A 15,403-nucleotide genomic window follows, 5' to 3' on the forward strand; every position below is an offset into this window, starting at 1 on the left:
ACTTTGAAAGTTATAATTTAAAACATATAAACCAAATATTAGAAGTGTGTCTAGTTCAAAGGGGGGAAAACTATCAAAAACATTTTTAGTGCAATATTAACCATGAGCTATACAACCCTTCCTAAATGCCAAAGGCACACACAGACAGACACACACTCACAAAGAATACAAATAACTAGAACCAAGAAATGTAGTAAATACATTCTGCTACATATGGTAAACATAGCCTACCATGTGGAAGAGATTAGAAAATAAACAGGAAAATGAAAATGTTTTTATTAATTCGCATCAGTACCCATGAAAACCAATCAGCATAATAAAAGATTCCAACACTGAATGAAAAACAGTCCGACAGTCCAGAGTGACGGGCAAAAGTTTTTAATTGTATAGATTAAAATTAACTTTGGACAAAAATTAAAACTCAGGCAGAGAATTTTTTTCAACAACAGATACTAGCAAAAACAAAAGGCACAGTAAAAATTGAGACAGAAAATTTCCAGGGTAGAGATATGAATCTAATAATAGACATAGGCAGGGATGATTAATAAATGATAAAATGTTTAGAGCATGATCATTAGAATACAGGACACTTATATTTTAAAAACCACTTTCCCAAATACTTCATTATAAGGAAGGTATCTCTAAAAGGGACAGATCTCCTAGACCCCTCTTTAACCAAGTAACCTGTCCTGATATCATGATCATGGTGATGGACAAACTAGACCTTCTCTGCCTGCAGATGGGCTGAGGTTGGAAACTCACAGCATTGACTTTGCAGTGTTCCCAACAAAACGTTTAGGCTGAATTTAATCATGAAGACATTTTCAGACAACTTCAGAATGTAGATCATTGAGCCAAACAGCTGACCTGTCCTCTACAAACAAGTCCATGTCACCACAATCAATGACAACAACAAAAAGATGAGGAGATATTTTGGGTTCAAAATAACTGAAGAAATGTAGCTACATTATCTTTTTACTTTTTTTGAACCCAAAGTATCTCTTTTCCTTTCTGTTGTGTGATTCATGGTGACATGGACTGTGTGAAGGAGACAGGCCAGTTGCCCTGTTCAGTGTTCTACATTCTGCAGTTGTCTGGTGATTACCTCCTATGAAACCCACGTTAAACGTTTTCTACAAGAACATGGCATTGTTCATATTCTGTACCGGCAGAGTCCTGGGTGACATGCTGTCTCTTGCCAGCGGCTCCTGACTCCTGTTCTCTACAGGATGGAATTGAGAGGAGCAGGGCTGAGGCCTCTCAATGCTGTTTGTCCATCTAGCTGTGGTCTTCCTAAGTATCGATATCAACTGGAGGCTGAAGGACTGTGGCTTCTCTAACCAAAAGAGCCTAGTGGGTTAACAACTGTCAAGAGCAGTCAGTGGTTCTGAAATACAATCCTCAGCCAAGGATCCCTCCTGTGTTACAGATAGATCTGCTAAAACAAGCCAACACTGAAGATAGAAAGAATGGGGTTAGGTTCATTGAAACCAGGTTAACACCTTTGGATGAGCTAAACACAAAGATGACACTAACCTTGAGCAGGTGTAGAAGCTCAGAGACATGCCGGCAAAATGAAATCCCTGAGGAACTTTGTAGCTACCCAGAGATATGTGGGTATATCTTTCAAATTAGAATGTCTGACAGATCACTCCCGGCATGTGCTGCATAGTTATGTAAACGTGTCACACCTAACTTGGGTCCAATGTCTCCAGACTGAGCACAGGTTGCCACTGGCATGGTCTGAGAATAGGAATAGGGCCATGCCCACTGATCCATCCTATGTCTGGGCTTCCAAATGGAACTACAGTTTCATTCAAGCCTACATGTGCCTATAGGTCCTGCCTGCAGCAATGACATCTCTCAGCTTAGTAAGGGCTGCTTAGTGTGGGAATATGACTACCATCTGGAAGACCAGGTGGAGCCTTATCACTGTCAAAGTAAAAAACCTATTGTCCATGTCAAGGGACAAGCTAATGTGCTGTTCCTCAAATGAGTAAAAGGCACTTCTGTAGTGCTGAAATGAGTCAGGTAATTCAAAGTAAGTTGAAGAAGTCGAATAACATCTATCCAATGAGTCCTGCAAGACTCCAGGCTCTTCCACTTCCACCAGCACGCTGTTGAGCCTGGAAAAGGAGACAAAACTAAAGAAGCAGCCAGGGAAAATCAGACACTACAGAGCCCCAACTAGATTTCAGGGGTAACATGAGGAAGTGGTTAAAAAAGAAAAAGGATAGATCCATTAATGAGGTAAAACAATTATTGACTTCATGTTGGGATAGAACAGGGCCAGGTAGAAAACATTGAAAGAGAAAGACAGAGAGAGAGAGAGAGGCAGAGACAGAGAGAGACAGAGAGAGAAAGAGAGAGAGAGAAAGTGAGCTCAGTGAATTGGCCAGGTGACACACTGATAAGGGAGAAAAAGGACACTCTGAGTTGGTGCCCTCATGACACACAGCAAACAGTGATCATGAAAAGAATGAGCTCAATAGTTTTCCATAAAATGTGCTCAAAATTCGATGCAGTCACCATGAGAGTACAGCTTTTGAGGTATGGTCAACCTGTGGTACGTTAGTAAATGATAAGGGGAGGAAGAAATGGAAACCTAAACGTCTACTGCAATGAAAACCAACAGCAATGTCAATAGGAGGAATTCAGCCTTCGTTGAAAACATGAAATCAAACATACTCTGTTTTCCCTGGATCTGTCGTCTCCAGGTGTTAACACAGAACTAAGCATCCACAATTGCTGAAAGTTACCTGGGGCATGGTGGGTTTTGATCTTCTTCCCCTTCTTGGTACTTTTCAATTTCTGCAATAAATTCAGACATGGACAGACACATTAAGCTGATTCCCCTACACACATACAATCCACTGTCTATCCTCACACAGGGACCTCAGGCGCCTCAGCATGAGAACACGACACTGTGAGAGACATATTTCCGGAGGCCTGAAGGCTGGTCATGATAGAGATTCCTTGGTTTTTGTCCCAGAAACTGTGGGTAAAATGTCCCTATTCTGGCAGATCGTTATCCCAATATCATTTGTCACAAGTTTGTGCAAATGGTTATGCCATATTTTTCCAATCAATTTAAAGCAAGTACCCTCAAAAGACTTCTAGGAGAAAAACTGCAATATTTAGCCCTGTCTCATCAAATACTCAGATTGTTCATGGTTGTGAGGATTTTAGACACTAAAATTAGAGTGAAAAAGGAAATCGACAAACCCTTGAGTCAAATCATAGTTCTCTGAATTTGTCACATCTGCCCAGGTCCAATGTCTTGAGAGTAGAATCAGAGTGACATAGGCATGGCCTGAGACTAGGAAGACAGCCATGCTCACTGACCAATCCCATGTCTGGGCTTCCAGGTAGAACTAGAGTTTCATTCAACCTACATGTGCCTACAGGTCCTCACTGCAGCAATGACATCTCTCAGCTCAGTAACGGCCACTTGGAGCAGGAATATGATCTCTATATGGAAGACTCAGTGGATCCTTATCACCTTCATAGAAAGGTACTCACCATCCACATCAAGAGAAAAGCCAATGTGTTGTTCCTCCAGTGAGTAAAAGAAATTTCTGTAGGGCTGGCAGGAGTCAGGCAGTTCAAGATAACTGGAAGGAGATGAATAACATCTATCCAGTGAGTCCTGCAAGACTTCAGGATCTACTACCTCCAGTAGCTCCCAGCTGAGACCGGAAAAATAGAAAAAGTAAAGAATAAGCCAGAGGAAATCAGACACAACAGAGCCTCAACTGGATTTCATGGGTAGCATTAGGAAGTGGTTAAAAAAGAAAAAGGAGAGACATGCCCAAGATGGCCAAATAGGAACAGCTCCAGCCTCCAGCTCCCAGCGTGGCAACACAGAAGACGGGTGATTTCTGCATTTTCAACTGAGGTACCGCGTTCATCTCTCTGGGGTGTGTTGGACAGTTGGTGCTGGTCCGCAGGTGCAGCCTGACCAGCGAGAACTGAAGCAGGTGAGGCATCACCTCACCTGGGAAGTGCAAGGGGGAAGGGAATTCCTTTTCCTAGCCAAAGGAAATTGAGACAGATAACACCTGGAAAATCGGGTAACTCCCACCCTAATATTGCGCTTTATCAAGGTTCTTAGCAAACGGCACACCAGGAGATTATATCACACACCTGGCCCAGAGGGTCCCTGGCCCACAGAGCCTCCCTCATTGCTAGCACAGCAGTCTGAGATCTAACTGCAAGGTGGCAGCGAGGCTAGGGGAGGGGCGCCCTCCATTGCTGAGGCTTAAGTAGGTAAACAAAGCCACTGGGAAGCTCGAATTGGGTGAAGCCCACCACAGCTCAAGGAGACCTGCCTGCCTCTGTAGACTCCACCTCTGGGGACAGGGCATAGCTAAACAAAAAGCAGCAGAAACCTCGGCAGAGGTAAATGCCCCTGTCTGACAGCTATGAAGCGAGCAGTGGATCTCCCAGCATGGAAGTTGAGGTCTGAGAACGGACAGACTGCCTGCTCAAGTGGGTCCCTGACCCCTGAGTAGCCTGACTGGGAGACATCCCCCACTAGGTGCAGACCGACACCTCACACCTCACATGGCAGGGTACACCCCTGAGACGAAGCTTCCAGAGCAAGAATCAGACAGCAACACTCGCTGTTCAGCAATATTCTATCTTCTGCAGCCTCTGCTGCTGATACCCAGGCAAACAGCATCTGGAGTGGACCTCAAGCAAATGCCAATAGACCTACAGCTGAGGGTCCTGACTGTTAGAAGGAAAACTAGCAAACAGAAAGGACACCCACACCAAAACCCCATCAGGACACCATCATCAAAGACCAAAGGAAGATAAAACCACAAAGATGGGGAAAAAGCAGTGCAGAAAGCTGGAAATTCAAAAAATAAGAGCGCGTCTCCCGCTCCAAAGGAACGCAGCTCATTGCCAGCAACAGAACAAAGCTGGATGGAGAATGACTTTGATGAGTTGAGAGAAGAAGGCTTCAGTTGATCAAACTTCTCAGAGCTAAAGGAGGAACTATGTAACCAGAGCAAAGAAACTAAAAACCTTGAAAAAGATTTGACGAATGGCTAACTAGAATAACCAACATAGAGAAGTCCTTAAAAGAACTGAGAGAGATGAAAACCATAACATGAGAACTACGTGACAAATGCACAAGCTTCAGGAACCGACTCAATCAACTGGAAGAAAGAGTATCAGCGATTGAAGATCAAATAAATGAAATGAAGCAAGAAGAGAAGTGTAGAGAAAAAAGAGTAAAAAGAAATGAACAAAGCCTCCAAGAAATATGGGATTATGTGAAAAGACCAAATCTACGTCTGATTGGTGTGCCTGAAAGTGATGGAGAAAATGTAACCAAGTTGGAAAACACTCTGCAGCATAGCATCCAGGAGAACTTCCCCAACCTAGTAAGGCAGGCCAACATTCAAATTCAGGAAATACAGAGAATGCCACAAAGATATTCCTGGAGAAGAGCAACCCCAAGACACATAATTGTCAGATTCACCAAAGTTGAAATAAAGGAAAAAATGTTAAGGGCAGCCAGAGAGAAAGGTCGGGTTACCCACAAAGGGAAGCCCATCAGACTAATAGCAGATCTCTCGGCAGAAACTCTACAAGCCAGAAGAGAGTGGGGGCCAATATTCAACATTCTTAAAGAAAAGAATTTTCAACCCAGAATTTCATATCCAGCCAAACTAAGTTTCATAAGTGAAGGAGAAATAAAATCCCTTACAGATAAGCAAATGCTCAGAGATTTTGTCACCACCAGGTCTGCCCTACAAGAGATCCTGAAAGAAGCACTAAACATGGAAAGGAACAATTGGTACCAGCCATTGCAAAAACAGGCCAAATTGTAAACTCCATCGAGGCTAGGAAGAAACTGCATCAACTAACGAGCAAAATTATCAGCTAATATCATAATGACATTATGATATTAAGTTCACACATAACAATATTAACCTTAAATGTAAATTGACTAAATGCTCCAATTAAAAGACACAGACTGGCAAATTGGATAAAGAGTCAAGACCCATCAGTTTGCTGTATTCAGGAGACCCATCTCACATGCAGAGACACACATAGGCTCAAAATAAAGGGATGGAGGAAGATCTACCAACAAATGGAGAACAAACAAAAAGCAGGGGTTGCAATCCTAGTCTCTGATAAAACAGACTTCACACCATCAATGATCAAAAGAGACAAAGAAGGCCATTACATAATGGCAAAGGGATCAATTCATCAGGAAGAGCTAACTATCCTAAATATATATGCACCCAATACAGGAGCACCCAGATTCATAAAGCATGTCCTTAGAGACATACAAAGAGACTTAGATTCCCATACAATAATAATGGGAGACTTTCACACCCCACTGTCAACATTAGACAGATCAACAAGACAGAAAGTTAACAAGGATATCCAGGAATTGAACTCAACTCTGCACCAAGCAGACCTAATAGACATCTACAGAACTCTCCACCCCAAATCAACAGAATATACATTCTTCTCAGCACCACATCGCACTTATTCCAAAACTGACCACATAGTTGGAAGTAAAGCACTCCTCAGAAAATGTAAAAGAACAAAAATTATAACAACTGTCTCTCAGACCACAGTGCAATCAAACTAGAACTCAGGACTAAGAAACTCAATCAAAACCACTCAACTACATGGAAACTGAGCAACCTGCTCCTGAGTGACTACTGGGTACATAACGAAATGAAGGCAGAAATAAAGATGTTCTTTGAAACCAATGAGAACAAAGATACAACATATCAGAATCTCTGGGACAGATTTAAAGCAGTGTGTAGAGGGAAATTTATAGCACTAAATGCCCACAAGAGAAAGCAGGAAAGATCTAAAATTGACACTAACATCACAATTAAAAGAACTAGAGAAGCAAGAGCAAACACATTCAAAAGCTAGCAGAGGCAAGAAATAACTAAGATCAGAGCAGAACTGAAGGAGACAGAGACACATAAAACCCTCCAAAAAATCAATGAATCCAGGAACTGGTTTTTTGAAAAGATCAACAAAATTGGCAGACTGCTAGCAAGACTAATAAAGAAGAAAAGAGAGAAGAATCAAATACACGCAATAAAAAATGTTAAAGGGGATATCACCCCAAACCCCACGGAAATACAAACTACCATCAGAGAATACTATAAACACCTCTACACAAATAAACTAGAAAACCTAGAAGAAATGGATAATTTCCTGGACACTTACACTCTCCAAAGACTAAACCAGGAAGAAGTGGAATCCCTGAATAGACCAATAGCAGGCTCTGAAATGGAGGCAATAATTAATAGCCTACCAACCAAAAAAAGTCCAGGACCAGACGGATTCACAGCCGAATTCTACCAGAGGTACAACGAGGAGTTGCTACCATTCCTTCTGAAACTATTCCAATCAATAGAAAAAGAGGGAATCCTCCCTAACTCATTTTATGAGCCCAGCATCATCCTGATACCAAAGCCTGGCAGAAACACAACAAAAAAAGAGAATTTTAGACCAACATCCCTGATGAACATCGATGCAAAAATCCTCAATAAAATACTGGCAAACCGAATCCAGCAGCACATCAAAAAGCTTATCCACCATGATCAAGTGGGCTTCATCCCTGGGATGCAAGGCTGGTTCAACATACACAAATCAATAAATGTAATCCAGCATATAAACAGAACCAAAGACAAAAACCACATGATTATCTCAATAGATGCAGAAAAGGCTTTTGACAAAATTCAACAGCCCTTCATGCTAAAAACTCTCAAAAAATTCGGTATTGATGGAACGTATCTCAAAATAATAAGAGCTATTTATGACAAACCCACAGCCAATATCATACTGAATGGGCAAAAACTGGAAGCATTCCCTTTGAAAACTGGCACAAGACAGGGATGCCCTCTCTCACCACTCCTATTCAACATAGTGTTGGAAGTTCTGGCTAGGGCAATCAGGCAAGAGAAAGAAATCAAGGGTATTCAGTTAGGAAAAGACGAAGTCAAATTGTCCCTGTTTGCAGATGACATGATTGTATATTTAGAAAACTCCATCATCTCAGCCCAAAATCTCTTTAAGCTGATAAGCAACTTCAGCAAAGTCTCAGGATACAAAATCAATGTGCAAATATCACAAGCATTCTTATACACCAGTAACAGACAAACAGAGAGCCAAATCATGAATGAACTCCCATTCACAATAGCTTCAAAGAGAATAAAATACCTAGGAATCCAACTTACAAGGGATATAAAGGACGTCTTCAAGGAGAACTACAAACCACTGCTCAGGGAAATAAGAGGACACAAACAAATGGAAGAACATACCATGCTCATGGATAGGAAGAATCAGTATCATGAAAATGGCCATACTGCCCAAGGTAATTCATAGATTCAATGCCATCCTCATTAAGCTACCAATGACTTTCTTCACAGAATTGGAAAAAACTGCTTTAAAGTTCATATGGAACCAAAAAAGACCCCGCATCACCAAGACAATCCTAAGCCAAAAGAACAAAGCTGAAGGCATCACGCTACCTGACTTCACACTATACTACAAGGCTACAATAACCAAAACAGCATGGTACTGGTACCAAAACAGAGATATAGACCAATGGAACAGAACAGAGTCCTCAGAAATAATACCATACATCTGATCTTTGGCAAACCTGAGAAAAACAAGAAATGGGGAAAGGATTCCCTATTTAATAAATGATGCTGGGAAAATTGGCTAGCCATAAGTAGAAAGCTGAAACTGGATCCTTTCCTTACTCCTTATACGAAAATTAATTCAAGATGGATTAGAGACTTAAATGTTAGACCTAAAACCATAAAAACACTAGAAGAAAACCTAGGTAATACCATTCAGGACATAGGCATGGGCAAAGACTTCATGTCTAAAACACCAAAAGCAATGGCAACAAAAGCCAAAATTGACAAATGGGATCTAATTAAACTAAAGAGCTTCTGCACAGCAAAAGAAACTACCATCAGAGTGAACAGGCAACATACAGAATGGGAGAAAATTTTTGCAATCTACTCATCTGACAAAGGGCTAATATCCAGAACCTACAAAGAACTCAAACAAATTTACAAGAAAAAAACAAACAACTCCATCAAAAAGTGGGCAAAGGATATGAACAGACACTTCTCAAAAGAAGACATACAGCCAAAAAACACACGAAAAAAAGCTCATCATCACTCGCCATCAGATAAATGCAAATCAAAACCACAATGAGATACCATCTCACACCAGTTAGAATGGCAATCATTAAAATGTCTGGAAACAACAGGTGCTGGAGAGGATGTGGAGAAATACGAACACTTTTACACTGTTGGTGGGACTGTAAAATAGTTCAACCATTATGGAAAACAGTGTGGCGATTCCTCAAGGATCTAGAACTAGAAATACCATATGACCCAGCCATCCCATTACTGGGTATATACCCAAAGGGTTATAAATCATGCTGCTATAAAGACACATGCACACATATGTTTATTGCAGCACTATTCACAATAGCAAAGACTTGGAGTCAACTCAGATGTCCATCAGTGACAGACTGGATTAAGAAAATGTGGCACATATACACCATGGAATACTATGCAGCCATAAAAAAGGATGAGTTTGTGTCCTTCGTAGGGACATGGATGCAGCTAGAAACCGTCATTCTCAGCAAACTATTGCAAGAACAGAAAACCAAATACCGCATGTTCTCACTCATAGGCGGGAATTGAACAATGAGATCACTTAGACACAGGAAGGGGAACATCACACACCAGGTACTATTGTGGGAAGGGGGTAGGGGGAGGGATAGCATTAGGAGATATACCTAATGTAAATGATGAGTTAATGGGTGCAGCACACCAACATGGCACGTGTATATATATGTAACAAACCTGCACATTGTGCACATCTACCCTAGAACTTAAAGTATAATAAAAAAAAAAAAAAGAAAACAAAAAGGATAGATCCATCAATGAGGTTACAAATTATTGCCTTTATGTTGTGATAGACCACGGCCAGGTAGAAAAGGATGAAAGAGGAGGACACACACACAGAGACACACACACACACACACACACACACACACACACAGAGAGAGAGAGAGAGAGAGAGAGCTCAGTGAATTGGCCAGGTGACACACTGATGAGGGAGTCAAGGACACTCTGTATTTGTGCCGTCAGGACACACAGTGAACAGTGATCATGAAAAGAGTGGGCTCAATAATTTCGCATAAAATGTGCTCAAGTTTCCCTGCAGTCACCATGAGAATACAGCTTTTGAGGTATGGTCAACCTTCACTAGGTTAGTAAATGATAAGGGTAGGAAGAAATGGAAACCTAAACATACTGTAATGAGAATCAAAAGCAATGTTAGTAGGGGTAATTCAGACTTGTCTGACAAGATGAAATCATTATTTTCAGCATGTACTGTTTTCCTTGGACTTGGCATCTCCAGGTGTCAACATCAAATTAATAGTCCACAATTTCTCAGACTCACCTGGGACCTGTGTCCTCTTGCTCCTACTTTTTCACTTGATCCCACCAATGTCCTGCAAATAAATTCAGATAGGGCCTCTTACATTAAGCAGTTCTTCCTTGTACACAGAAACAGTCCTCTGTCCAGTCCTAACACAGGGACATCAGTCTTCTCAGTGTGAGAACAGGAGACTTTGAGAAAAATATACCAGGAGGCCTGAGGTCAAGTCTTGAAAGAACTGACTTGGTTCCTTTCATGAGCCTTGGGCAAAATTCCCGTTTTGCAACGTTATCTTCCCAATGAGCTCTGTCCTAGGTTTCTGTACAAATGAGCAAAGTCTTTCCCAATAGATTGTAGGCAAATAGTTCTAACACCTCGTAGAAGAGATACTGCAATATTCAGGCTTCTCTCATCAAATACCCAGGATTTGATACTTTACGAGATTGGGGACACTGAGATTTGATGAAGGGGTGCAATGTATCAGCTCTTGAGTCACAATGAACTTGGTTCTACACAGAAGCATCAGCTATTATGGTTTTGTGGATGAAAAGTCAGTCATTTATCTAGAAAACATACCAGCAAGATGATGGACAGCTGAGCTAAAACAAGCCAACTTAGAAGACACAGAAAATGGGGATGAATTCAGTGAAACCTGGGTCACATCTTCCACTGAGAGGTAGACAAGGGTGACACTGGCCTTGGGTAGGTAGAGAACCACACAGACATGCTTTGGGAACAAAACTCATAAGGAACTTAGTAGCTGGCAAGAGACATTTAATTCAGATGAGCTGATCTGACAGACAACTCCTGGGCACGTGCTGCAGAGCTTGGTGTGAGTTCGCCACACCTGCCTTGAGTTCAATGTCCTGACAGTCAGTCAAGGGTGGCAAGGGCATGGCCTGAGACTAGGAAGAGAGCAAAGCTCACTGACCCACCCCATGCCTGTGCTTCAGACTCAACTCCAGAGTGATTGAAATCTACACTGACATATAGGTTCAGCTCACAGTGATGGCAACTCTCAGCCCAACCAGGGGCACAAGGCCCAAAGATTATGGGGTCTACATGGGACATGAACTGGAGCTTCATCACCTTCACAATGGAGTACTCACTGCCTATGTCAAGAGCCAAGCCGACTTGCTGTTCTTCTAATGAGGGAAAGGTGCTCTTGTAAGACTGGTACGAGGCAGACATGTCAGCAGGAATTGAGAGAGTCAAATAACCTTCATCCCAGGACTCCTAGGGGGCTTCCTCCTCTTCAGACTCCTGCAGATTCCTGATGAGCCAGGCAGGACAGAGATGACAGAAGATTAAACCAACAGAGATTAGACAACAAAACCCCCCAGATGATCTGATGGGAGAGAGAATGGAGGGTCACAGAAACCAAAGGCATTTTTCCTTCAAGAGAAATAAAACTATCCTTCTAAATGCAGGGTGGAGGGTGACTGCTCTGAGGACAGAGCAAAAATGCGCAGCACGTGCTCAGTATATTTGCCACAGATGAGCCAACGCAGGGCACCCAGACTCTCCCTGTAAACTACTGTCATGACTTGCAGCACAGAGAACTAACACAGGGCTTCAACTACTTTGCATAAATTGGGTTGAATTTTGCATGTGGCATTCAAGTGAACAGAGCTCTTGAGGCAGTGCAGACACACAGCTTGTGTATTAAGGGCCCCATTTTTCCAATATTTTGATATAATATGTTTATTTTTCCAATTTCTTTTCTTGCACAAATATTAGCAAACATACTAACAACAAATGGGCAGAAAGCATATATACATCTCTCTCTGGATTTAAACACATGGGAGAGAACAGGTGACACCAAGAAATCCCTGTTTGAGGGTCTGGAGTGGACTTTCAGCAAACTCCAACAGAACTGCAGCTGAGGGACCTGACTGTTAGAAGGAAAACTAACAAACAGAAAGGAAAAGCATCCACATCAACAAAAAGGACATCCACACCAAAACCCCATCTGTAGGTCACCAACATCAAAGACCAAAGGTAGATAAAACCACAAAGATGGGGAGAAACCAGAGCAGAAAAGCTGAAAATTCTAAAAACCAGAGCGCCCCTTCTCCTCCAAAGGATCACAGCTCCTTGCCAGCAACGGAACAAAGCAGGATGGAGAATGACTTTGACGAGGTGACAGAAGTAGGCTTCAGAAAGTCGGTAATAACGAACTTCTCTGAGCTAAAGGAGGATGTGCAAAACCATCACAAGGAAGCTAAAAACCTTGAAAAAAGAATAGATGAATAGCTAACTAGAATAAACAGTGTAGAGAAGACCTTAAATGACCTGATGAAGCTGAAAACCATGGCACGAGAACTACGTGACATATGCACAAGCTTTAGTAGCTGATTCGATCAAGTGGAAAAACGAATATCTGTGATTGAAGATCAAATGAATGAAATGAAGCAAAAAGAGAAGTCTAGAGGAAAAAAAAACAGTAAAAAGAAATGAACAAAGCCTCCAAGAAATATGGGATTATGTGAAAAGACCAAACCTATATTTGATCAGTGTACCTGAAAGTGACGGGGAGAATGTAACCAACCTGGAAAACACTCTTCAGGATATTATCCAGGAGAACTTCCCCAACCTAGTAAGGCAGGCCAACATTCAAATTCAGGAAATACAGAGAACACCACAAAGATACTCCTCGAGAAAAGCAACCCCAAGAATCATAATTGTCAGATTCACCAAGGTTGAGATGAAGGAAAAAATGCTAAGGGCAGCCAGAGAGAAAGGCTGGGTTACCCACAAAGGGAAGCCCATCAGACTAACAGCAAATCTCTCGGTAGAAATCCTACAAGCCAGAAGAGAGTGGGGGCCAATATTCAACATTCTTAAAGAAAAGAATTTTCAACCCAGAATTTCATATCCAGCCAAACGAAGCTTCATAAGTGAAGGAGAAATAAAATCCTTTACAGACAAGCAAATGCTCAGAGATTTTGCTACCACCAGGCCTGCCTTACAAGAGCTCCTGAAGGAAGCACTAAACATGGAAAGGAACAACCGGTACTAGACACTGCAAAAACATGCCAAATTGTAAAGATCATTGCTGCTAGATAGGAAGAAAGTGCATCAACTAATGGGCAAAATAACCAGCTAACATCATAATGACAGGATCAAATTTACACATAACAATATTAACCTTAAATGTAAATTGACTAAATGCTCCAACTAGAAAATAGACTGGCAAATTGGATAAAGAGTCAAGACCCATCAGTGTGCTGTATTCAGGAGACCCATCTCACATGCAGAGACACACATAGGCTCAAAATAAAGGGATGGAGGAAGATCTACCAAGCAAATGGAAAACAAAAAAGGGCAGGGGTTGCAATCCTAGTCTCTGATAAAACAGACTTTAAACCAACAAAGATCAAAAGAGACAAAGAAGGCCATTACATAATGGTAAAGGGATCAATTCAACAAGAAAAGCTAACTATCCTAACTAAACATATATGCACCCAACACAGGAGCACCCAGATTCATAAAGCAAGTCCTGAGAGACCTAAAAAGAGACGTAGACTCCCACGCAATAATAATGGGAGACTTTAACACCCCACTGTCAATATTAGACAGATCAACAAGACAGAAAGTTAACAAGGATATCCAGGAATTGAACTCAGTTCTGCACCAAGCAGACCTAATAGACATCTACAGAACTCTCCACCCCAAATCAATGGAATATACATTCTTCTCAGCACCACATCGCCCTTATTCCAAAATTGACCACATAGTTGGAAGTAAAGCACTCCTCAGAAAATGTAAAAGAGCAAACATCACAACAAACTGTCTCTCAGACCACAGTGTAATCAAATTAGAACTCAGGATAAAGAAACTCATTCAAAACCGCACAACTACGTGGAAACTGAACAACCTGCTTCTGAATGACTACTGGGTAAATAATAAAATGAAGGCAGAAATAAAGATGTTGTTTGGAACCAATGAGAACAAAGACACCACATACCGGAATCTCTGGGACACATTTAGAGCAGTGTGTAGAGGGAAATTTATAGCACTAAATGCCCACAAGAGAAAGCAGGAAAGATCTAAAATTGATACTCTAACATCACAATTAAAAGAACTAGAGAAGCAAGGCAAACAAATTCAAAAGCTAGCAGAAGACAAGAAATAATAACGAAGATCAGAGCAGAACTAAAGGAGATAGAGACACAAAAAAACCCTTCAAAAAATCAGTGAATCCAGGAGCTGGCTTTTTGAAAAGATCAACAAGAAAACCCTGTTTGGTTCGCTTACCTGGTTCATCTGATTGCAAGTGCCTATATTGAGAGGACTATGAAATTAAAACCAATACAGTTACCACAAATAACACACAACATTGTTAATAAGGATAATTTGTAGCTGGGTGAACAGAAGAAATAGTTCTATTCATCACCTCCCCTTTTTCCCTAAATCTACAATCTCTAGGTGTCACTACTGAAGTAACAGCCCACAGTTCCACAGCATTACCTGGGGGACACTGGCCCTTTTTCTTCCTCTTCCTCATCATCGCTTTCATTTTCTGTAAATAAATTCAGAGAAGCAGGTCACATTAAGCAATTCACACTTCACATATGACCAAATCACTGTCCAGTCATAGCACAAGGATGTAACTATTCTCAGTGCAAGAATATGAATTCTGACAGGAATATTCTAGGGTGCCCTAGATAAAGTGTGGTGAGAAGTAGATGACCCTGCTTTCCAGACCCACAGGCCAAAGTCTCCCTCTACATGTAGACCATAATGCCATATTCCCTGCCTGAGTCAAAGTTAAACAAAATTTTTCCCAAAAAACTCTCCAGAAATTGGTCAAACAATTTTCTAGGAGTGTTGCTGCAATACTGACTTATATCACCAGGTAACATGGACATTAAATGTTTAGAGGCATCTATACATGAAACTCGACTGATAGATAAATTTGAACAACTCTTGC

General features: G+C 41.4%; 1 protein-coding gene across 1 annotated transcript in view; it reads right to left on the minus strand.

Annotated features, from left to right (window-relative positions):
* Window positions 1-368: 368 nt before the first annotated feature.
* The window catches only part of LOC105479052 (NBPF member 11), a 45,592-nt gene continuing 30,557 nt past the window's right edge, over window positions 369-15,403 (minus strand). The window contains 6 exon segments of the mRNA XM_071070151.1: window positions 369-2,126; window positions 2,760-2,811; window positions 3,523-3,694; window positions 10,488-10,540; window positions 11,577-11,740; window positions 14,941-14,992. Coding sequence (XP_070926252.1) covers window positions 1,883-2,126; window positions 2,760-2,811; window positions 3,523-3,694; window positions 10,488-10,540; window positions 11,577-11,740; window positions 14,941-14,992 — 737 coding nt within the window. The 3' untranslated portion in view covers window positions 369-1,882.

The sequence above is a fragment of the Macaca nemestrina genome, chromosome 1 (genome assembly GCF_043159975.1).
Source record: "Macaca nemestrina isolate mMacNem1 chromosome 1, mMacNem.hap1, whole genome shotgun sequence".
Taxonomy (NCBI): domain Eukaryota; kingdom Metazoa; phylum Chordata; class Mammalia; order Primates; family Cercopithecidae; genus Macaca; species Macaca nemestrina.